The 23681-nt window shown below is 43.2% G+C and overlaps 1 protein-coding gene across 6 annotated transcripts in view; it reads right to left on the bottom strand.

Annotated features, from left to right (window-relative positions):
* Positions 1-22191, bottom strand: part of TLE4 (TLE family member 4, transcriptional corepressor) — a 148219-nt gene extending 126028 nt beyond the window's left edge. For 3 of the 6 annotated variants that reach the window (XM_057548757.1, XM_057548758.1, XM_057548761.1), the window contains exons 1-4: positions 21273-22191; positions 20343-20440; positions 19187-19250; positions 17947-17991 (exon numbers count right to left, since the gene is read on the bottom strand). In XM_057548757.1, coding sequence (XP_057404740.1) covers positions 17947-17991; positions 19187-19250; positions 20343-20440; positions 21273-21317 — 252 coding nt within the window. In that variant the 5' untranslated portion in view covers positions 21318-22191. Of the gene's footprint in view, positions 1-17946; positions 17992-19186; positions 19251-20342; positions 20441-20746; positions 21070-21272 lie in introns of those variants that run through there. The other 3 variants (XM_057548762.1, XM_057548759.1, XM_057548760.1) reach the window with 3 other exon arrangements.
* Positions 22192-23681: the final 1490 nt, after the last annotated feature.

Raw genomic sequence — 23681 nt, 5'->3', positions numbered from 1 at the left:
CTGATTTCAAGGTTTACTTGGGGGGACAGTTATGGAAAGGCAAGGAAAGAATCCAGACTTAAGTGGCAGACCATTCTGCAAAGCACACCAGATATTGTGAATGATAAACTGTGCAGTGCCAGATCCCAGGTTAACTCTAATTACTAATCCAGCGGAACCATGACTTTAAAGCAAACCCTAAGTGATTTGGGACTCCATTTCTACAACCATGAAATGGGAAGAATAATGCTGCCCCACATCCCACTGGCAGAAATATTTATGAGAGTAGACTTATTAATATAATCCCTTAAGGTAAGTAGTACTGTTTGGTTTAAGACAGACTGAGATTAGATAGTGCTACAAATTGAGTAGCTGTATTGTTAGGTATCGATTGACGCTTAGGGCTCTTCCTGTCTCTCAATTAAGAAGACATCCCTCACTAATTTATACTACATGGGGGAAGGGCTGCAGATCTAAAGCGGGGTGGGAGGACAGACTCACCAGCACAGTAATAATAAAGGACAGTGCCTCCCGACTGATGGAAAAGAGGAATGAGGTCAAAGGCCTGGCCCCAGAGATTTTGCTGTTTCTCCAGTTTCGTGCACTGTGACCCAGAAAAGACATTCTCAGTATTTATGTTTCGCTACTGGCAAAGGATCTCTCTTCCTCTTTTCTTGGTAAACAGATACTTGCCCTGGATGCAGTAAATTTTATATACAGTAGTAAAGAGTAAAGAATAGGAGGCTGGGGGCAGAGGAGGAGAGGGAGAGGGGAAGTCGGGCTCAACTTCAAAGCTTCTTGCAATTTAAGGCCACAGGTAACAGTTAAGTGAGGCTTACAGAAAACACATTCTTTCTATTAGGAAGATGGTGAAAATGAAAAACAAAACTTCTCTCTAAAGCAAGTTACTAAATTAAGAAGTCAGAAGTACTCAGAAGAATTTAAACGAGTTTTGCATTAACCAAAACACAAAAGGCGGTGCCTCTCAGCTTTCTTCTTGCGACTGTGTCAAACTCCTTGACTTAATATTTTACACACGTCGAACTTGATCTTACCTTTCACCTAACTTGCTTTTACTTTTTTATTTTGGGGGTTACACTTTCCTTCATTTTATGAACTTCAATTTGTCTATTCCTAATCTATAAAACAACCCTGATAAACTTTTTTTTTTTTAAACGTGATGATCCATTTATTTATATATTTATTTATTTATTTATTTATGGCTGTGTTGGGTCTTCGTTTCTGTGCGAGGGCTTTCTCTAGTTGCGGCAAGCGGGGGCCACTCTTCATCGCAGTGCGCGGGCCTCTCACTATCGCGGCCTCTCACTATCGCGGCCTCTCTTGTTGCGGAGCACAAGCTCCAGACGCGCAGGCTCAGTAATTGTGGCTCACGGGCCTAGATGCTCCGTGGCATGTGGGATCTTCCCAGACCAGGGCTCGAACCCGTGTCCCCTGCATTGGCAGGCAGACTCTCAACCACTGCGCCACCAGGGAAGCCCTGATAAACCTTTTGATTAAAGATTCTAAAGCAGTGCTACTGAAAGTAGTCAGTCCCCAAACTGTTATCCATCAGCAAGATAATAGGCTCATGCCAGAATTAAGTCAACTACTGTTTACTTCAGCTAGATAGGTTTTTTTGGTTGTTGTTCCTCAGTTTTGTTTTTTCAACAATAAAGACATTCCTGACGAAGGGAGTAGTGCATTGATTTATAGTCTGGTACAAGCTCCCTACCATAACGCCCACCTTTAGCAAACAGTGCACGGACCTGCCCCAGTCCATGGACCACACTGAGTAGCACTGCTCCAGAGCAACATTCCTACGATACAAACTGTAACTTCGCACTGCCTGGTAGTTTAGGTGATAGATATTTTCCCTCAACGCAACAGCACTCTCCAACACAGCTCCAATAAGTGGAGCATTCCCTGATCCCCTGCCTGGTTTGTGTAGAGACGCAAGTGTCCACAGTAACACTTAACTACGTAAGGGGTAGGTGATGGTCTAGAAATCAGTTCTGCAGACACCCCAGCCACAGGGTCTTCCCACAAGATCATGCTGCCTCCTAGTCTGACGCTGTGCAACAACAAACAAAAATAAAATACCACAATTATATACTGTATTCTTATTTCTAAATGACAGGGTTAAAGGACAGCATGACAAATGTTACAGCTTAAGAATGTTTTCACATCTTTCACAACAAAATACACTCCAAAATTGGAGTTCTCCTTGCTTTAACTTGTTTCTTTTTCTGCAAGGAATGTGCCAACATGAGAAACCAAATTACAACAAAATATACTACTTCATGATTCTGTTTGCCCATTTACCCAAAATATTGCTCAGGAATTAGAGGACAATATGAGCAGGGCAGCCATTGAAGGATGAGAAGAAAGGAGCCAAAATTTGAAAGCATAAGTACCTATCAGACTGGGGTCTCAGTGCAGAGATGGAGAGAAATGAGAAATGCCCCTCATCTCTGTAGCAATGAAACAACCCCCAAACATCAGCTGGAGCTCAGCCAGGCTACCTAACCAAGATACCATTAAAATTACTTCCATCTGCTGAACTGTTCCAAAGATGCTTGTCTGGAACTTAAGCAAAGAGAGGTTACGCAGAGATACCACACTACCTATCAATCTTGACATCCTAAGTGGAGAGTCTCATTCAAACAGCACACAGACTCCCATGTACTACAAAAACTACACCATGGAAATAAAAAAATAACAGATTCGGAAGAAATTTTGGAGATTCTGGAGAGTCTCTGGCTCCTTGCTACTAAAACATGGTCAGTGGACCAGAAGCATGGGCATCAATGGGGCATGAGAAATGGACAACATCAGGTACCACTCCAGACTTGCAGCAACAATCTGATTTTATCATGATCCCCAGTGATTTGTAGGTACATCAAAGTTTGAGAAGCACTGCTCTGGTTCACTGGTTCTCAACCCAGCTGCACAACAGAATCACCCCTGGAACTTTTAGAAAAATACTGATGCCCAGGCCCCAGGCTGGGGAGCCCGGGACCCAGCATCTTATAAAACATACTGATCCAGTTCTATTCCCTTGTTTTATGGATATAGATGAGGAACTAACTCAGAAAAGTTAGATGATTTACCAAGATTACAGGAAGTTAGTGGCTGAAATAGGAGTAGATCTAAAAAATATCTAGGATTGTGTTGCCCGTAAAAAAAAGTTGAAGAAACTGTAAAGTTACCAATAAATCAAGCTAATTTTAAAGATCTAAGGTTTCATTTTAGTATATACTTTTTTATACTTTTAAATGAAACCAAAACATACTTATGTTTATTTTATGTATTACCCCTTGAACCCTGACCAGTTTTTTTCGACGCTGGGGGTGGCAGGGGGCATAATTCTCCATCAGCCACAACACCATTGGTGGGGACACAGTGAAGACTCAGCCTTCGGCTTCTGCCTAGGTCATAGTGGCAGGATTGTGGGTGACTCTTTTTCTTTCTTTATTTCTAAAATCTCTTTAATGTGAATATACTATTTTTTTAGGAAAGAAAAAAAAAGAAAAAAGCATTCCAAACCACCTTTTAAAGATCTCAATTTAACTTAGATCGAAGAGTCCAAAAACAAGGACAATTGCTGTGTTCTGGTAAAAGTGTCCAAAAGTACAGAAGTGATACTTAGCATACCTAAGACAAAAAACTTCTGCCACAACTGCTGACCCTTTTGGTGTTGATGTCATTACATTTAAAATGCCCATAAATTAGCACTAGATACAGGGGGGTGAGGTGGGAGGTGTGGGTGGAGTGAAGGAAATTAAAAGCTGCGGTCAGACTTGAAAAAAATACCCCATAAAGCAACGTATGTTTCTGACAGTTGAAACAGACTGCATGACAGACAGCAAAACCACATTTCCGCATGTTTTTTTTTTTTTTTCTGGAATGGATCTGTGGCTTTATGCCACCAAGCAGTATTTTGGTTTACCAAAATGTACTCTATGGCCTTTTTAATTTCATGTTTACTTAACTTTCCTTACTATCACTGTTGTTCTCACTCAACTACAGCAGCTTAAGACAAGTGTCTTAAAGGAGGAAAAAGTTTAAAACACAGAATATGCCTCACATTAGGAAAAAAAGAAAATTAACCACACACATGTAATTCACATTGACTAAAGCATCCATTGTAATTTTGGTATATAGCTCATACATAATGGACAATGGGAGTAATTATTGAAATATAGTAGTTTCTCAAGACAATTACAGACTCAGCCTCGTGCTTACATAAAATTTCTCAACACAAAAAGGATAAAGAATCACTGACCTATTCACAGTTGTTGGCCAAATGATAGAAAATAAAAAGCAACAGAAGAAGAGAATGACTGGAGCAGAATTTCCATAGCTGATGAATAATTTAAAGGATTCTGTACCTATTTTTAATGTCAAAAAAAACTTTAAAAGGAAAAAAGCCAAAATCAGATAATTTGCAAACTCCCACTATTATATCTATATAAAGGTAATGGCAGTAATCAAGCAAAATGATGAAGAAAATCTCTCTCATACACTGACACAAAGGTCAAACACCTTCCTTAAAATGGTAAGTTCCTAAAACCACTGCCCACAAAGGGCTGCCTGGCAAAGTCCACTGTGGTCTGGGTATAGAATTAAGGCACGAATACAAATCTTGCTGAAAAAGAATACCTGAAGTTCTTGGTAAGAAAACAGATTTGGCAGGAGATGAAGGGAAGGTGCTGATATGAAGGCAGGGGAGAAGCAACAAACTCCCTGTCCTTCCCTCTTCTTCCTCTTATCACTCTTCCTCCTCCCTAGCACCTCATCCCCTAGCATAATCAAGACCAAGTTTCCCCTCCAAGGTCTCTTTTTCTATTAATGGTACCTTGATTCTGAGAGTCTGCAGAGGTCAGTGTCTTAGGCCCTTCTCTGTTCATTTCCACACCCCTCATTCAATGAACTGCGGGGGTCACTTGGGTTCCTCCTTTCCAGTACATGTCACCTCTTCAACCCAGCCTCTCTCCTTCATGTCCCTCTCTCCACTCAAATCATTTCAACCACCATTTACTGAACATTTGCTGCCAGGCCCCATGCTACTTGCTGAGAATACAGCAAATAAGGAAAACCGACACAGTCCCTGCCCTACTGTCTTCCCTATGCTTTCCCTCAATAGCCCATGTAATAGAACCAGCATTTAAGGCCTTCCATAATGTTTCCCAAACCCACCTCCTCAACCATTCTCTCCTCTGTCAACCAACCAAGCTGGAAATGGTAACCACCACCTGAACGTGGGCAACACTTTCCTGTCTCTGTGCCTTCCACCTGGAATCCTCCCCTTGCCCTTCTTCCTGCCGAAGAGACCTCCTCCTCTGAGGTCCCGCTAAAATGTCCCTACATCCTCTGTAACAGGATTCTTGATCACTCCCAAGCCAGAAACACCTCCTCCTCTTCTGCCTGTGTCACAAGTGTGCCATCACCACACGCTGCCATGCACTGTCCACACTGGTCCAAAGGCCATTAAAAGACTAGAATCCATGGAGGCAAGAGTTCTGCCTCCCCTAACTCCCTAACCCTCAAAGCACCCTGCACGAAGTCTGAGGCCAATTAGCATTTGCTGAATGAACGATTATAAGCCACCATAGCCTTTGCCCTCCATCTCAGGTATCCAACACTACCAACTCCTAACCATGCAACTCTCCCAGTGAAGAAAGAATAAACAACCTCATGAGGATTCAGTTCTTTTTCAGGTTTAAGTCTTTAGGTTATAATCTTAATCTCTGTAGGTCTAGTTCTAAATATCTCAATTTGAGAAGCTAAAAATTTCGATTTAGAAAGTTTATTTTTTGCACGAGATTCAAACAAACAAACAAAAATGACAAATGCATGCCCCCAAACTGTAAAATCAAATATCAAAGAAAAAGTGGAATTTATAAATCTTGGGAAGTTGGCATGAATCCCATCTCACAATACAAATCCAACAAAGATCTTACCAAATTTTTTTTTATATACATCCTAAACTGATGCAAAATATCCTAAATTCTTGCTTAGATTTTAAGAAAATCCTATTGGCTATGCTTAGATCTGATTAAAGTATGTCTTAACAATGGGTCTCCTTCCTAAGGTCAGCCATATCAAGCATTTGAAAGTGAGCTGCCGTTTAAAAAGGTTGTTGTACATAAATGTACTATGTCTGACCCAGTCTCCCAAATCTGAAACCTCAAAAATGTAAACAATTTTTTAAAAAAATTTTGAAGGCTTACAAGGAAGTAGAGCTGTCATCTCCACATTCCTGGAACGTACATAAAGGAGAAAGTTTAAGGACACTCTGGAATAGTGCAGGACACAATTTTTCCATTAAAAAGCCCAAACATGCACTCTGTCTTCCCCAACTGGGCCAAAAATTGCTTAAGCAAGTAACTGTGGAAATGCCACCACGTTTTTTATTGGCCACTTTAGGTGAACTATAATATTTTTTGAGGTTAACCAAGGTAGACATACTTAGAGGTAATAAGCCAAACTCTCAAACAGTTCTACATCCTCCCCAAAATCAAAAGCCTTTAGAACAGTCACCTACATTCATAGCACGGCACAATGGAATATGCAAAGGGAAAAATTAAGCCCAAATAAAACATGTTCACTGAACAGTGCCCAAATATTCAAAAATAGAATAAACCCATGTGAGTAGGCTCACAGGCTACTTAGAAAACTCAAGACTCCATTTTCTTTATCACAATGTGGTCAGGACTAGACAAACACAAGCACAATGCACTTCGACCTAATCAAGAAGCTAAGTGAAACAGCAGAAGGACTATTTGGTAGCAAGATCTGCCCTGATTTTTCAGCTGGGGTAGATCAGGCCAAGGTGTTATGCTGAATTCTCAGGTGGCCCAAGATATTATCCTATCTTGGTAATAACCAAACAGGTATCCCAGAGAATGGCTGAAATACTGGGACTGTTCAGCATGGACAAAGGAAGGCTAATGAAGGACAATACTTTTGAAAAACTGTTACCTAGAAAGGAACTAAGAAGTAAGACTGGGACTTCCCCGGCAGTCCAGTGGTTAAGACTTTGCCTCGCCCTTCCAATGCAGGGGATGCGGGTTCAATCCCTGGTCAGGGAGCTAAGATCCCACATGCCTCACCGCCAAAAAACCAAGACATAGAACAGAAGCAGTATTGTAACAAATTCAATAAAATCTTTAAAAATGGTCCACATCAAAAAAACTTAAAAAAAAAAAAAAAGAATTAAGACTAATTCTGGGACCCTCAATGGGTAGCCAAGACAAATGGGCCTCACTTAAAACAAGAAATTTCCAACGAAAAAGATGATTACAGAAGATCATGTAACACCCTCATTCTGAACCTGAAATAAGAACCCACCACCAACAACCCTACTTTGCTAATCATCATGAGAACAGCATAAGAAAACGTGAAAATACAAGTATGGTTTGACAGGTTCTCTCAAAATTATGTAATTAACTAGAGAAGCCAGACAAGGCTGATGCTTGGCCTCTACCCATTAGATGCCAGTAGCACCTCTGAGTTGTGACAACCAGAGATACCTGCAGATACTGTCAAATGTCCTTGGGAGAAAGGAACTGCCCTGTTTGACACCACTGCTCTAGAGAAATAGTTCCCAAACTCCTCCATTTGGGTCCAGGTTTCCTCACTGGATCAATGAGTGCTATGAACTCTTCTCCCACAGAATAAGGCATACAATTTTGCATATAAGTTCAAGGACTTTGTGGATACTTTAAAACCCAGCCAAGGACCCCCCCATCTGGACCTCCATTCATCTGGAGATGAATCCAATCCTAAATTTTAAAACTGCCCAACTGCCAGCTCAAGGGCCTGTGGCAGAACTGCAATGAGAACTCCTAACCTCGGATTGCCTATTGAGGCCATCGTTACTCTTCCTAAGAGTCCTGCCTAAGAGCTCAGAAACAAAGCTTATATACTGGTGGTTGACACTCTACTACAGGAAATGCAGTGCAATGAAAAATTAAAGCATCCCTTCAGTTGCTCCAGCGTTTCCTCTGTTTAGTTCCAAAGACTGTTTCAGATGCCAGAAATACAGGAGTAACACGACACATTCTTCTCTTTTGGAGCTTATACCTTAGCGATGGATCTCTACTATGATCTCTACTATGATCACTACTGATCTCTACTATGTCCTTGATTCATCAAAGGTCAAGATTATACATTTCCCCCTTCTTTTATTTAATTACAGTTAACTTATTATAAACCAAGTTGAAAAGTCCAAACCTTCTCTAAGTAAAGGACAATGTGAGAAACCCAAGGACTTAAGATCTCAAGTTCATTGTAAGCCAGTTTACAGGCCTGCAGTGTCATCAGGGTAAACCTTAGCTAAAGAAACTGACATCGGCACTGGATTCTGGAAGGGTAACTAATCCCAGGAGCTAATTACACAACAGGTAATAAACTACTACATATACACCCCCCCCCTTAACACTTTGGGAGAAAATTACTGGATCACATTATAATTCATGTTATTTCAGAAGTTGTATGATTAAATTTTTTAACACTATATATGCCAAATGAAAAACATAAAAACTAATCACTTTAAAGCAGCACTGGAATTATATCATATACATATAAAATACATATAACTTTTGGGAATTCCCTGGTGGTCCAGTGGTTAGGACTCACCGCTGTCACTGCCGGGGCCAGGTTCTATCCCTAGTCAGGGAACTAAGATCCCGACAACCGCGGCGTGAACAAAAAAAAAAAAACAACTCTTAAAATAGGTGTTAAAACGGACTTTCTGAGACTAAAAAGAAGTCTCACTTCTGTTCATTGGGTCATAGAAAATAACCAAAACCAAATGGTCATTTTAGACCAAAGGAACTAAAAGAGATCTCAGTGTTCACTTACACTCCAATTTTAAGCTGAGAAAAGTACAGTCTTGAGAAGTTAAGGTACTCAGCAATAACACACAACTGGTTACTGGCAAGGTCAGAACTAGAATCTGAATCTCCTGACTCAGTCCAGTTCTTTGGGGGAAGTAGTAGAGTATTCCAAACACAGCATCTGAAATGTCTGGAGAATTGACAGAAGTATCTATCATACCAGTGATCTGAAATTGAGCCAAACCCAGGATCTATTTTACTGGTTGGCTGATCTCAAGAACTTACTTAATTTCTATGTGTCTCAGCCTCCTCATATACAAAATGGAAATAATAATACACAGTAATAACCTCATAAGGTTATTGTGAGAATAAGTAAAATATTATCTGCACAGCAAGCTCTCTAAAATCACTTACCGTTATGATTACTACTCTTTTAACGACACAGTACCATCTCCACCAATAAAAAACTAAGATATATTCAAAGTTCCTTGTCCCTTGAAAAGAACCAGAAGCCTGCATTTTTACTGATTTGGAAAGAAGTTAGCTAAACACATCACAGTATGGCTAAGATCAATATCTCCCCACACTCACTCAAACCACATGTACACAGACCTATTAATAGTAAAAGAATTCTTCAGATACACAGCGACTAGTGATAGAGTGATGTCCAAACTGAATTTTAAATTCAGTTAGGAAAGATTCATGTTTTCATCTTTAAGAAGGCAAATTCCACATGCTAAAACACATATATTCTACTTTAACTAGCCTAACTCACTCCTGAAAAGCAAACTGAGCTCAGTTGCTTTTACTTTGTCTTTCCACTTGTCATTTTTCCACAAATTTAACAAGTAGGCACCACAGGCCTAATGAGGCTTGGAAGCTCAGCGTTTGTTATCCTACAACCACAATATGCCCTTAAAAATATTAAATCATGCATATTCTTGGCTAGCTCGATCTGAATGCAGGGATTCCCTCACTCACCAAATATTTCATGACCACCTACTATGTGACAGGCAGTTCTCAGCACTGGGGACACAGCAGAGAACAATAAACACCCCTGTTCCCACAGAGCCTTACCTTCTAGTGGGAGAGAGGAGACTGGCAAGAAACAAGTTCACATCTAGTGTTTGCACAGTATACTTTAGGAATGCAGAAACAGCCAGTTTCATTAAGCGCTCTGCTCCAAGTGGATCCAGGCTCTGTATTTTAATTTGTGATCCCAAGCCTCCCTTTCGGCGGGGCCTGGACTCTGGAAGGATAGCAGGGAGGAGAGGGAGGCTCTGTGCTCACACACAAACACACAGATCAGGTCTCTAGCTAGAGTGACACTCTAACACTTCTTGGACGGCTGGGAGCGTCCCCATCCTCTCGTGTTGCATGCAGCCGAGGACATCCCAGAAACAGGCGCACTATTTGCTGATTGGAAACAGCGCGGTCAGTGAAGGGAGTCCTGGAAGTGAAGTCAAGAAACCTACTGTTTCCTTTTCTGCCAACAACTCTCGCTGTGCCACCTCGGGTGTCCGCTGACCCGCGTGAACCCTGGTCTCCCCGCCCGCAGGCTGATCCTCCTGTACCGTGACACTGGGCTAGTCTCTTAAGCCCTTAAGCCTCGGTGTCATCTGTTCAAGGAGGGCAGTGGAATGACACTGCTTGGCAAACTGTCGGGCACTCCACTGACAGAAGCTATTTAAATAAATACACGGATCCAAGCTTGCTACTTGCTCTACAGGAACATCAGGAAGATTAAGGAGAACATATAAAACGCCTTAAGCTCTCTGTAAAGAAAGGGTGTTACAGGGTACTAGTGCTCGTAATTTCTACAATTCTTTCCAGTTATATTTCCTTGCATTCTCAAATTCTTTAACCAAAATAACCCACAGACCTTCAGAAGCAGAATACATATGTAGAAAATAAGAACAGAATCCTAATTAGAATAATAACAATTAAGTGAAATAAGCTTGCTAGGAAACCAGAAAGTCAATATCCATCTTCCTTGCCTCAGCCTCTCATGCCTAAGCTGCCGGGGCTGAGACGCAGCGGGCTGGCCAGGTTTTATGTGGAGCCCAGTAGAGCAGCCAGCTTTCTCTCCATCCATCACAGAAACTCCCTCCACAATACAACCGTGAAGTATTTGTGGGTAAAATCCTCAAAAATGATGACAAAGTGACCCATGCACCAGACAGCAGAGGACCTGAGAGGTGTCTGCGGGTATTTTTCTTCCACTTCTTTGACAAACCAGCTAAGAAAACCCACACCTTCCCTTTGTCCCCCTGGACAGAGTACTGTCACACACGGCAGCTCTTTGAGGAAAGGTGGGCTCAGTGGTAGAGAAACAGCAAAAGCTTGGCATAAATGCTGGGTCAAGGCCAACGAAAACAGAGAGGGCATACAGATTTGCGTTGATGAATGCCAGCTAAATCCCTCTTTACAGATAGAAAGCAGCTACCACTGACAGCTGTTGCTAAGGCAGAGTCACAACGACTCTAATTTTCGCTTCTGACCAGAAGTTCTCAGGCCCGTCCCCCTTAGAGTGAGTAATTTGGTGAGCTCTGTTTGCAGTGAACTTCCTCTGAACAAGTCAAGTCCTAAGTCTCGCAACCCATCATTATCAGTATAAATTACTCAGTTGCCCACACCTACACATGCTGCCTCCAGCTTTTCTCCCACAGCCCAGCTCACAAAACTGATCGTAACTTAGCCACAGGACCACTGGATCCGCCACCGCAGCTAAAGAGCTCGAGTTTTTTAAGAGGAGGTATGGGGAGGGATCAAAGGAAAATACCTTCTAAAAATCACATCCTTTTCACCAGCTCTGCAGCCATCAAATATATTACTGTCCTGGAGTGTTAAGCCTGTCTATCCAGTCATGTCAAATAAAAATGTTCTCACTAAAAACAAACACAAATTACTTCTCAGTACACATTTGAAACATTTAATTCCCAATTGACTTTATCTATTCTATAGTACAAAAAGAAAAAGTAAAAAAAAAAAAAAAGAAGTAAAATCTAGGAAAGACAAAACGAAGAATGTGAGAACAATGGGCCAGTGCCTGCACCATCTCGGCTTCACCGAGGCTGGAACTGCACCTAAAAAGATGCATCTTATCCCTCAGTCCACTAGTCTAACCTGGCTCAAAATGATATTATTCAGGATACAAAGAATTTTGCCCAGCAAATAAAATAAGCTAAACAAAAATAAGCAATATCCAGTAGGGATTAAGGGGCAGTGAGAAAGGAAATATCCCTTTGTTTGAATGCTGCAAAGAAAGTCTTTTAACAGTATAAGCAAAACATTTGCCTTCATTTAAAAGTTTGAGTTGTGTGCAATTTCCTGCATCTAAGAACCTCTTTCTGAACTACAAAGAGGCCACAAAACATCACATTTTCCCCTCCCAGCTTCCCCCTTCAAAAACCCACAAGATGGTGATTAACAAACAGCCCCGTTGTCCTCAGGCAGTTTTAAAAGCCACAAGGAAAAGATAAAAGTTAAATGGAAAAGCAAGTTTGTAAACAAATGAGAAATAGGTTACCCAGGGAGGAAGTAAACTCATCTTGATAAACAAGCAGCTCTCCTCACCCCGTTTGTGGGAGACTCCAAGAGAAAGCGACCCTCGCCCTCTTACCCACTGAAAGCAGTATGGATGGAGAGAGAGTCCAGGCCAAGCCTTCTGCAGAGCCCTGACTCTAGGCAGAGCTGCAGGGGTCTGGGTATAAGCCTGAAGTTCAGTGGTTCAAGGACAAACCGAAGCACTAGCCCAGCCTCCCAGGGGCTCTCCACTCCAGAAATGAGCTGGGGCCTGAATCTCCAACCCAGGGCAGACCCATCTCCCAGCAAACACCCTCCCAGGCAAATTCATCTGAAGTCCTGAATCCACTACCTAATAACTGTATCACCTTGCGCAGATCTGATTCTGTTTAATCATCCTTTGATGGGACATAATCCCTTTCTTAGGATCTTTGTGAGAATTACAGAATTTTGGCAATGAGCCCAGATCAGTGGTAAGCACAACCCAGATATGTAATGAACATTTACGTCCACTGAAAGGAAATTCCAATTCCACTCAACAAACACTGCTTCAGGTGAAAAATCTTCAGGTATTCTATAAAACCTCAGAAAGAAAATTAAGAACCCAACATGGAAGAAGAGAAAAAGGGGAAACCCATGTGACCCAGAAAATGATCCTAATTATGCACATGCCCTGACAGGTTAAATTTCCTCCTCCAGATCTACTTCTCTTGAAGGTCCTGTGACATGTAAAATGACAGCTCCATGGGTCCCGCCCAAGCCACTGCCCCTTGGTATCAACTGTCCTAATGCTAGAACCTCTGTTTTGGAAAAAAATTAATTAAAATCTACATATACCTAGACTTACAAAATAGGACTTAAGTTGGCCCTCATCCCAAAATGTTCAAATCAGAGAGGCAGGGGAAAATTTACCACCAATAACCTCCATTTGGTTAATTACAGAATACTACTGAAGGATAAGTAATCTTAAATTAGAAAAGGTGGCTTTAAACCTTAATGAAAAACAAATAAAAACACAACCCCCTCCCCATGCTCTAACTGTATCTGGAGTTTTTTGCACAATCATCAAGATTTCACTTGTAATCTCTCTTTGAGAATTTCCAGTCCAGCAGTGTCCACCACTGTTCAGCCTCTCTAGATTATTATTTCCTAATTTTATACAGCAAAAGAAAGTTCTGTCAGCAGAATTTTCACTGGTTTATTAGTTACTTTCAGCTAGAACTTCCCACCTTCGATAATTCACTTTCATTATCACACAAGAGTTCAATCACATCCATTCCTGAAAAAAATAGTCACTGCCTAAGAATACCACAGTCACCTTTTTGCCTATATTCTCAAACACCTACTCCTACATCTACTCCTCCATATCCAAGCATACACAATCTAAGACAAGAGATGTGTAAGAAATTAGTAATGCTCCAAAAAAAAGTTTTCTTATGGGAAATCTGGTCTAAACACAACTCTAAACAAATTGACTTCCACTGCAAGCACTGTCCCCAAATAAATTTACTGCACCCTAGAATCAAGTACACTCAAGGCTGGAATGCCATGCCAGTCGTATATTACTTCAACCTCAATAAATCTCTTTTTACTCTCCAAATCCTCGGCTGCTTTCTAAAATAGTTCACGAAAAAGCACCAACCTCATTAACAACAGCTTCCTCTGCAACTGTGGCCTTGATTTCACTTATTTACACATTAACTGGAGCCTCCTTTTGGCCAATCCAGTCTATTCTCTGTACCATGCCGAGCCTTTTATCTGCCCTGGACAGCATTTTCTCCAGCAGATGAAGTAGATGCCGATTGATTTGCTGTCGAGCATGGTAAATTAATAGCAACAAATTGCTGAGGGCCCCTCTCGCTGCTCCACCATGCTACGGCAGTTTTGCTTTATTTGCTCCATGATGGGCAGCAGTCGGCCTCTTCAAGTCAATTTCTTCTTAACAACCTGCAATACTTTTCAATGGTGAAAATAGAGCTGTTCCTTGTAAGTCAGAAATCGATATCCTATTGCCCTTAGAAAATGCTAAACAAGCAGTATTGGCAATCCACTTGGTACTAGAGGGTATCAGATATAATGCAAATCCATACTGCTTCCCTCCTTGTAGTTATTACAGTTTGCTAAAAGGTTCCTAATGTCATTTATCATCATTTACCATCGACCAGAGAGGCTATGATTATGATATCCTGTCAGTTGGCAAGGCCCTTTCATTTCTATTCAATTAATATTTTAGCAGCACTCAAACGGTTGTGGCCCAAGTCTCATAATAAAATTTACATGGCTTGTAGTGAAACAGGAGTTCTCTTGCTCTGATTTGAAAAAAAAATAATAATTGTATATATACACTTATAGGTCGAATTTACATACCCATTGTTCCTAATCTACATCCAATATTCACTTTTTAAAGTGGTAACTGCCGCTGCCAGATTAAATCAAATTAAATCAGGGCAGTCTTCTTTAATTACAGCATTACGAGTGAAGGATGGGAACAAGCAGCACTTAGCAATGTTATCAACTGCATGCATCACCCTGTTCTGCCCACGGTCACTGACCCACTTAGAAGCCACACTGTATTTATAAAGAACAATCAGCAGAGGGGGAAAAAAAAAAAGTAACAACTAAACCACGGGCCACCTGTCCCATCCAAAACAAAAAACAAAAAAACCCAACTTAGGGATATCCTTAAGGAATAAAGGCCAATGTTCTTTCATTTTAAAAAATTCCATTATGAAGATATCACAATGAAACACATGCCATTTCTAACCATGTCCCATTTGTCATCTTCACTTTCATGCTAGAACTTAAGACAGTGGCAAAGCATTAATTCACTTTATAGCCTAGAACACTCCACTTTAACCTTTCTGGGTTTTTTCCCAGCTTTATCTGCTCAGCTCTATCGATCCTACTAAAGATTACCAGAAATTATATTCATATTTTACGCTCTAATTCCATGTCATGTCACTGAGTTCCCCTTTAAAAAAAAAATCAACTAATTCTACCAGACTAATGCTATTTACTCAGTTACCAAAATTTAAATTAATTATGTTCTCAAACATAATTGTTAAAAATTGGCAACATTATGCAGGCTTAATTAAGATTAAATCCAATTTACTGAATGTACTTTAATTGGTACTAATTACATTAGCTTTCATTTCAGAATGACAAATTCCCCATAGGTTTCACTTTATAGTCCTCTAACAGAACCAGCACAGGGTGACTGACAACGAGTATCATACAGAAAGGGGAGGGACCATAATACTAGACCCCCCCCCCAGCCTGCTTGTCACTGCTGTGTGCTTCTGTCCTTTTATCAATTTGCTAAGTCACAGAGTCATGACTCCATCACAGCCATCATTTTCTGTTCCAATGAAAAATTTCTCTAAAAATAAATACTCTGTGGCTGGCAGCAGCCAAGAACAGAAGCATTAACCAAAAAATATACAAAGGTTTCAAATATCAGGGCCACCAATTACTAGGGTACTTCCAAGGACTCCGGGGACTCCTACTCTTGAACCCTTCAGAGACACAAATCTAATAAGTGAATAAGCCTAACCCGATCTTGAGAACTAGGCCCAATTATGCCGCAGGGCAACTTCTCTGCATTATTGCTGCTTTCCATTATGAGGGTATCCAGCAAGTGCATCTGGAAGAGAGGCCAAGAGGAACCAAGGCTGTCTGCCTAGGAAAACAAATAAAGACAGATATGCCTCTGTGCTTAAGGGGGGAAAGAAAGAAAATATAATAAGTAGGTGGTTTGCAGGGCTGTCTGTATTTCATAATGTGATAAACTGCCCTCAGGATTCTTGATATGATTGAATTTAAAAGCAAGAGAAAAAAAGGGAAAATGTACTCCATTCTCAATTTCCAATGGATGGCATTTGAGGCCAGCTGGACAAGAAGATGACAGAATTACAGAAGAATAAAATGTGTAAAATTAAGGGATCTCACATACCGCCCCCTGCCCCCTAAAAGAAATACATACAAGCTCTGTGTCTCTGAGAACTGTAAACAGTATACAGAGATCTGGAAACTAAGTGGTTATGGTAAATAATAAGATACAGGAGAAGAAATAAAGGGACATTAATCATCTGGTCCAATCTTTAAAAAGACACTAATTAGTACTGGGTGGTAGATGAAGACAAAAAAAAAAAAAAAGACATGTACAAGATCCAGACCTAAAATGACATGTATTGAGGATAATTAACAAACAATATCTCTCATGTAATTTATTCCTATAAGGTGGAGCTAAGGGGAGCCCATCCATAAGTTTGATGGATTTTGTTTAAGCAGGAGGTATTTACATTACTTATCTAAACAGAAATGGCAAGGATGCCAAAATAAGAATTTTAACACACGGCAAATGATACTGTAATGTTAATACTGACATAACCAAATAGTACATGAAGTAAAAAAAAGTATCTGAAATGAAGTCTTCAGTGTGACGACTCTTTTTTTTTTTTCCAACTTTTTGTTTTCAAATACTGTCTATCTGATAGCTTTTACTGTCTAATTGTCATCTTTTAAAGATCTGAGTATGTTTCGCGTATGTGATAATTAACCATATCCAAAAAGGAATCCATAAGTAGTAAGAGCCTAATAATATGTGATCATTTCATATTTTTTAAACTTAGAAGGTAATGACATCCACCATGAGTATAAATAAGAGATGAAAAGCACTAAGCTTTCCCTCATCTTTTCCCAGCAGGTAAACACATAAACACAACTATTCTGAAATGGTTGATAAGACAGATCTGAAGCACTTTCACTAGATGACTAAAAATAAATGCCTCCTAGAGGGATTATTATTGCCAAACAATGTTTATACATATATGCTATTTTTCTTTCTAGGAAACTTAAACCAAACCATTTTATTCAGTCTCCTGCAAAAAAAAAAGTCTGGTTCAGTCATACCTCTCAACGCTTTCTGACTAATCATTATCTTTTTTCTTTCTTTCTTTTTTTTTTCTTTGGGCTGAACTAACTGCTAGACTTCAAGACCCAAGACCCAGTGTTGAACCTTATCACATCCTCCTATCAGGCTCATGTACTCTGTACAAATTCTGGAAGGAACAGTTACAGTTCCTGGTAAAACCCAAGCTAAGTAGCCTCAGGGGACCAGTACAAGGAATTTACATCAATTTCTTTTGTAGCTCCACAGATTTCATTTTGATCCTCCCAGCTCACCATCTATCCATTCTTTCACACCAATCCAAGGAAAGCTCCACACAATTTACAATTTTACTTCTTAATATTTTCCAAAAAAAGCTTTCATAAGACAAGTTTGCAATGCCCAAAATAAATTCTTTCAAAAGAAAAAAACATATTTTAAAACTTTAGCATCCTGCTTTTGAAAGTGTACAAAGTTTAATATGCATTCAGACACTTTATATCACATTCTTAAATGATTAAAATGCGGATAATACGCAAAAAAGATGGGGAACCACACCTGAAAAAATAGCATTCTCTCCAGTACACGGTCTTGTAAAATACAGATGGCCACAAAAAATGTGCAGAATAAAACTGCAAAACATACAATTTCCTTTCTAAAGTGCACAGTATTACTGTCATTTAAAATGCTTATAAAGAAATGATAGCTTACCTGCTTGTGCATTTCTATATTCAACCCATAGGACATCTCATAATACTGTCAAAGAAGGAAAAGCAATTAATCTCATGCCTTTCATCAAACAATCTCCCTAGTTTGTTCAAAAAGTCCCCAAGCAAACATTAAAGCCTCACCTAAACCAAAATATCCATTCCTATTAATGCTGCTACATCAGGAAGAACACTCTACCGCTATCTTTAGCCTAATAAACTAGAAGCCACCTTAACACACAGCATCTAAGACAATAACTCCCAAAACTAAGAAAATCAAGTTCAAACATAGCACTCTTAACATCTCCAGTGGCCTTTATACATCACAAGCAGATGACTCACAAAGGTCTGATGAAAAGTTGGTACCCTATGGACTCCAATTCCTAGCCACAGCGGGCAAATAAATAACAAAAACAATGTGTCTCATACAAATGCTGATGCTTTGACAAGAACTGTTCAAAAAGGTGATGCTACTTCAGACTTCCGTTTCTCATTTTTAGCATACTGTTCATGTTCATGCATTCAAAGGAAAAAGGCTTGATAGGAAATGAATGAGTTACTCTGGAGCCTTTATGAACAAACATAAGAATACACTTGGTAATACTTCTGAAAAAACAGATCTGAATGTTTTAAACATATAGTATAACTGGCATTACAGAAATTCTGGCAGAACAAATCGGTTATACAGGAGACTACAACACTCCTCAAACCAACGTAACACTATAGAAATTGAAAACACACAAATACACACACTAGGAACATACAGAGCGGCAGGAGGAGGGAGGGAAAATTTGAAAAGATGTCTGGTGTCTTTCCTTACCCATCATTCTTTAAAAGAAATAAAATACATTAAAATTTTAACAGTTTACTGAAAAATTATCTGGTTAAAATTGTTTGGAGCGAGAGCAATAAAACAACAAAGAAAACCACTAACACAAAAACATTCTTCCTGTGACTAAACAAAATGTAAATCAGGTGGTTGTTTTTTCAATGTGTAAAAACAAAGCACAGAAAATTATACCCCATGCAGCTAAAGTTTTTGAAAATTCAAATCAAAGCTGGTTGTCAGAGACAAGTTAACACATCCTGGAATTACAGGTTGCTAATGGTCACATTCCCACAACTTTAACTGCGCTAGCACTGTGACTGCGCTCTATCCTGCAGCCTGTAGCAATCTGAACATACTCTTGCTTTTGGTAGCCCAAACTAATAGGCACTTTGAATCTGTGATACAGTTTTCTTACCATCACATAATGCCGCTGCATCTCTGTCTTCTCACTAGCAAGTTTCTCACATTCCAGCTTCAGGCTGTTTAAGAAATAAGGAAATCTAAGTACAACGCAGACCTTGACTTAACATCTTCCGAAGACACACTCCCTCCTCTAAATCATCACCTACAAAACGCCAAATCAACTATCTTAAATACCACCCTCATTACTGAAAAACAGGCAGGAGAGAAAAGGGTGAGTGGAACCAGCCTGGGCTTGCCCTTGCAACAAGGATCAAATGTGGGGTTTTTGTTTGTTTTAAGAAAAAACCCTCTAGCCAATTTAACTCCATAATCTCATCCAGAATTGAATATGCACTAAATTCACTTAAGAACGAGGAAATAAACATCAATAATGTCTACATCTCCAAACACTAATAAGTCCCCCAAAATGTCAAATAAGTTTTTTTCTTTAATGTTCCACGAAGAGATTAATAAAAATATGAATCAAGCATGTCTTATGAACGATGTCTTATTTTTTTCCCTCCAAAACACAGAGACAAGTTGAATACCACCACCCAGGGGCAAGGCGTAGATGGGGTTCAGTGCCTTGTTTTGGTTCCGGCATTTATGAAGTAAGAATTACACGTCATTGAAAATCCAGGGAAAGAAAAATATTTCAAAGGCACTCTAAGGTCTAATGATTGTCTCTTAAGAAGAAAACATCTTTTCAGCATAAAAGTAATGAAATCGCCCACTTGGCGACTTCCCACGGCTCTGGGCTCTTGGAATTTCAGCGGAAGGGCAGAAAGAAGAAAGAAGGAATCAAGCCCGTTGTAATAAAGAACCAAGGAAGCCAAAAGGCCCCAGAACCTTCCCAACCTTCCATTCTCCTGGCCCCAATAAATCAATATCGAAAGTTTGGCCTCAGCGTTTTCCAAGTCTCCCCAGTTTCGATTGCTCGGCCTTTTTTTTTTTTTTAATTTACAGGAAAAGGAGGAAACGCTTAATTTCTTTACACCTGCCTGAGGAAAAGAGGCCTTGACTTGCCCTTTCTGCCCACAAGGAAAAACGATAATACCTTTGTGGTGGCCAAAAAAAAAAAAAAAAAAAAGGAGGGGGGCTGTGTGTGTATGTGGGGGGAAGACAAGAGCTAAGCAAATAGGAGGATCAGCTAAAGTCAATATCGTTACCTGTGGTATTGAGCCTGTAAAAACTGAAACTCTTCCTTAATCCGATCACAGGACTCGGAAATTGTAAATTTAAAGGGTTGAGCAGGCTGATGCGGTGCCTAAAGAACAACAATAAAATATTTGATTAGCCCACAGCACAGGCGAGGCGGAGAGATGGAGAGAAAACCACGCGGCGCTGGGGGAGGAGGAGGGGGGGTCATGGCGCAGGCAGGCAAAGAGCGATTAAAACTCTCCTCCCGCCCCCTCCCCCGGCCGCACAGCCCGGCGGAAGCCGCTTGCGGGCTAGCCCCGGGCCCCCGCGTCCCCGTGCCCGCCCCGGACCCCGCAAGTTCGAGACCCCGCTCCCCTCCCATGTCAACGGCGGGCGCCCAGGAGCCGGCGCGCCTCGCCCACTGTCTCCCCACCCGGAATCGAAACTGGCCCGTCGGGGGGACGCGCGCCATGGCGTCGGGCCGCGGACAGGTCGGGGGAGGGGGCACGGTTGGCCGGCTGGTTCGCTGATCCCCGGGGCCCGCGGCGCGAGGGGCCGGCGTCCCGCACTCCCGAGCCGCCGCCGGACCCGCCGCGCCGCCGCCGAGGGCGCCCTCCCCGCCCCGGCACGGAGTCGCGCCTCCTCCATCGCTCGCCACCCCTCCTCCAGGAGTCGCGGCGCGGGGACGACGAACGGCTCCGCGCGGCTTCCAGGGGCTTCAAAGACAACAATAAGAAAATGGCTACAACTCAACTGCTTCTCCGCACCCCCTCTCCGAAAGTGCCCCAGTGCCTGGGAGGAGTGGAGGCGGAGGAGTGGCGGGCGACTCCCCGAGCGGGGCACGGGGCTCGGGCCGACCTCCACGCCCCTCCGGCCGAAGACACAACTCGGCGCGCAGAAGGCGACGCGGAGAATCCCCCGGCGCCGGGCGAGCCAGCGCCCCCGCCGCCCGCACTCACCGGGTGTCTGGTCTGCGGGTACATCTTGCTCAGGTCGCGAATCATCCAAACCGATTTAGTTGGCTGCGCTGGGCAGAGGCGCGCGGCTCATTGGCTTTAATGGCCCCGAGAAGGAGGAGGCGGAGGCGGCGGTGGCGGAGGCGGCCGGCCGGGTCCGAGGGGCGGCTCGGGCGGTCCCGGCCCCCGCCGGGTCTCGCGTGACGCGGACGGCAGAAACGCGCGGCGGCGGCGGCGGCGGCGGCTGGGTGCGGGAAGCCGGGCCGCTCCGCATTCCCCGCGGGCGTCACTGGCCCACCGCGGGCATTGTCCGGCGCGCGTCTCCCGCGGCAACGCTCCGACGTTCGCTCCGCCGAGGCGTGCCCGCCGAGCCCGGCGCCGCGGCCGCGCCGCTCACCCGGGCGGGGAAAGTGCGAGCTCCGCGCCCCAGCGCCCGCCGGCAGCGCCACCCGCTCGCTCGCTGGCTCGCTCGGCGTCCCACTCCAAACTTTATTTGCCTTTTAATTGGTTGTTATTCCTCCAAATGAATGATCTCTCTCTTCTTTCCTAAAAGCAAACACAAACTCCTTTGGTTCGGAAGAGGTCTCGGCGGTGCTTTTTGGTTTCTCTGGAGATTTTTTTTCACCTCACAGCAACGATCTTTAAAAAGGCACCTTTTAGCTTCTTTTACCACATCTCATTTCCTTATTTTTCTTCCTTCCTGTTTTCTCGTCTTTTTTTTTAACCCCAAATTGAAGGGGATTATAAAAATAAAAGAGAGTGGAACGCTTGCGGCTTTTTTTTTTTTAAATTCTCTCTCCTTTCAAACTCTGCGAACAGCACCTCAAAATAATATACAAGTGTGTGAGAGAGGGGAAAGAAAGCAGCCAACAGCTCAAACACCCGCTCAGAACAGCTCTAACAACACGCTCTGTGTAGGTGACTTCTTTGACCAAATTTAGCAGCGGCTAATCATTAACATTCTGATACATATTCACAACCGTCCGTGGAGGGACCGCGGAGCATCCCGGGAGATGTAGTCCACCCCCGGCAACCGCGGCTGAGGATTCGGCCAGATTGACTACAATCACCGGCCGGCCACGCGACCGCTCTGGGGCGATCTTCAAGCGCCCCGCCCACCCCCGGCGCAGTAGGCGTCTCCAGCAACCAATCAGAGATGGCTGAACATTAATCGCCGTTCTGTGTTACTGCCCATCATTTCATTGCTGACAAATGGCGAGCTAGCGGGGAGGAGCCGGCCGGGCTGGAACCCACGTGGGGACCGGGCGTCGTCGGTGGCTCGGACCAATGAATGGAACAAGATGGGGTTAGCGGAGGCGGGGCGGAGATGGCCCGCCCAAGGCGGAGCTTCGCCTTGGCTGAAGTTCCTTAGCGCGAGCGTTCGAACCTGGGAAACATTTGTTCGGCTGTCAATCAAAGTAACGTGGGCATGGGAGCAGCGGTGACTGCTGCTGCTGTTGCTGCTGCCCTGGCTGCATCTTCAGAACTGGGTGTAGGCGGCGATGGTGGCGGCAAAATAAAGGGGGGAGGGGGGGGCGGTGAGACTAGAGGCTAGTCAGAAGATCTCCTTCCGAGTCTCGTCCTCCCAGCCGCTCCCCTCCGACCCAAGCACCCTCGGCCCCTTGCTCCGGGCCGCGCCAGGAATGCGGACTAATTAGGGTCCAATGTCTCCTTAAAGAGACAAGCTCGGCCTTGTGTAACGCTGCGAAACCCCTGTTGAGACAAGAAAGGGAGGATCACGCCGATCCCACTTCGGTTCACATGAATTTTACGCGCCGCTGGAGCCGGCATAATTTTCCGTGTGAACGCGGATTCGGGCCCCTGTTCTTGTTTAGAGCCGGAGACTGAGCTGCGAGACGCTGACCCGGGTGAGGGGCGGGGACGCGGGGGTGGGGGTGGGGCGCCTCTCCGAGCCCAGAGGGGGCTGTGATTGCAGTTTAACCCCAAAGCGGGACCGCCTCCCCCGAGCAACTCTGCATGGAAGCTCCCCAAGACGCTCTGACCCGGGGTCGCGGGGGCGTAACCTTGGAGTTTCGGGGTGGGGCTGGCGGCCCGTGGGGCAGGGGTCTGAAACTTTGTCGAGAGAGCCACCTGCACCCCAGAGACTGTCAGTCGCTCCGCACGAAAACAGTATCATCTAGGTGCTGGCCCCCCGCACAGGGAAGAAAACGGCCCTCCACACCCCGAGATGCTCCCTCTCCCGTATCAGTAGGACGAAGACCGCCCCTCATTTTCCCGCTTTTTGGAGGAGCAAGTCGAGTTTGTCGCGGTTGAAACTGGCAGGAAGCCACGCGGGGCACGAGAGATGGCGGGTCGGCCACGGCGGGGGGCTAGGGCTGGAAAGGTGGGGGCGGTCCGGGGGGCAGAGCCTGAGGGAGGGACATCCCTGTGGTAGTGGCTAAAGAGGTGAGA

This window comes from Balaenoptera acutorostrata, chromosome 6 (genome assembly GCF_949987535.1).
Source record: "Balaenoptera acutorostrata chromosome 6, mBalAcu1.1, whole genome shotgun sequence".
Classification (NCBI taxonomy): Eukaryota; Metazoa; Chordata; class Mammalia; order Artiodactyla; family Balaenopteridae; genus Balaenoptera; species Balaenoptera acutorostrata.
This window is presented reverse-complemented; position numbering and strand designations above follow the sequence as displayed.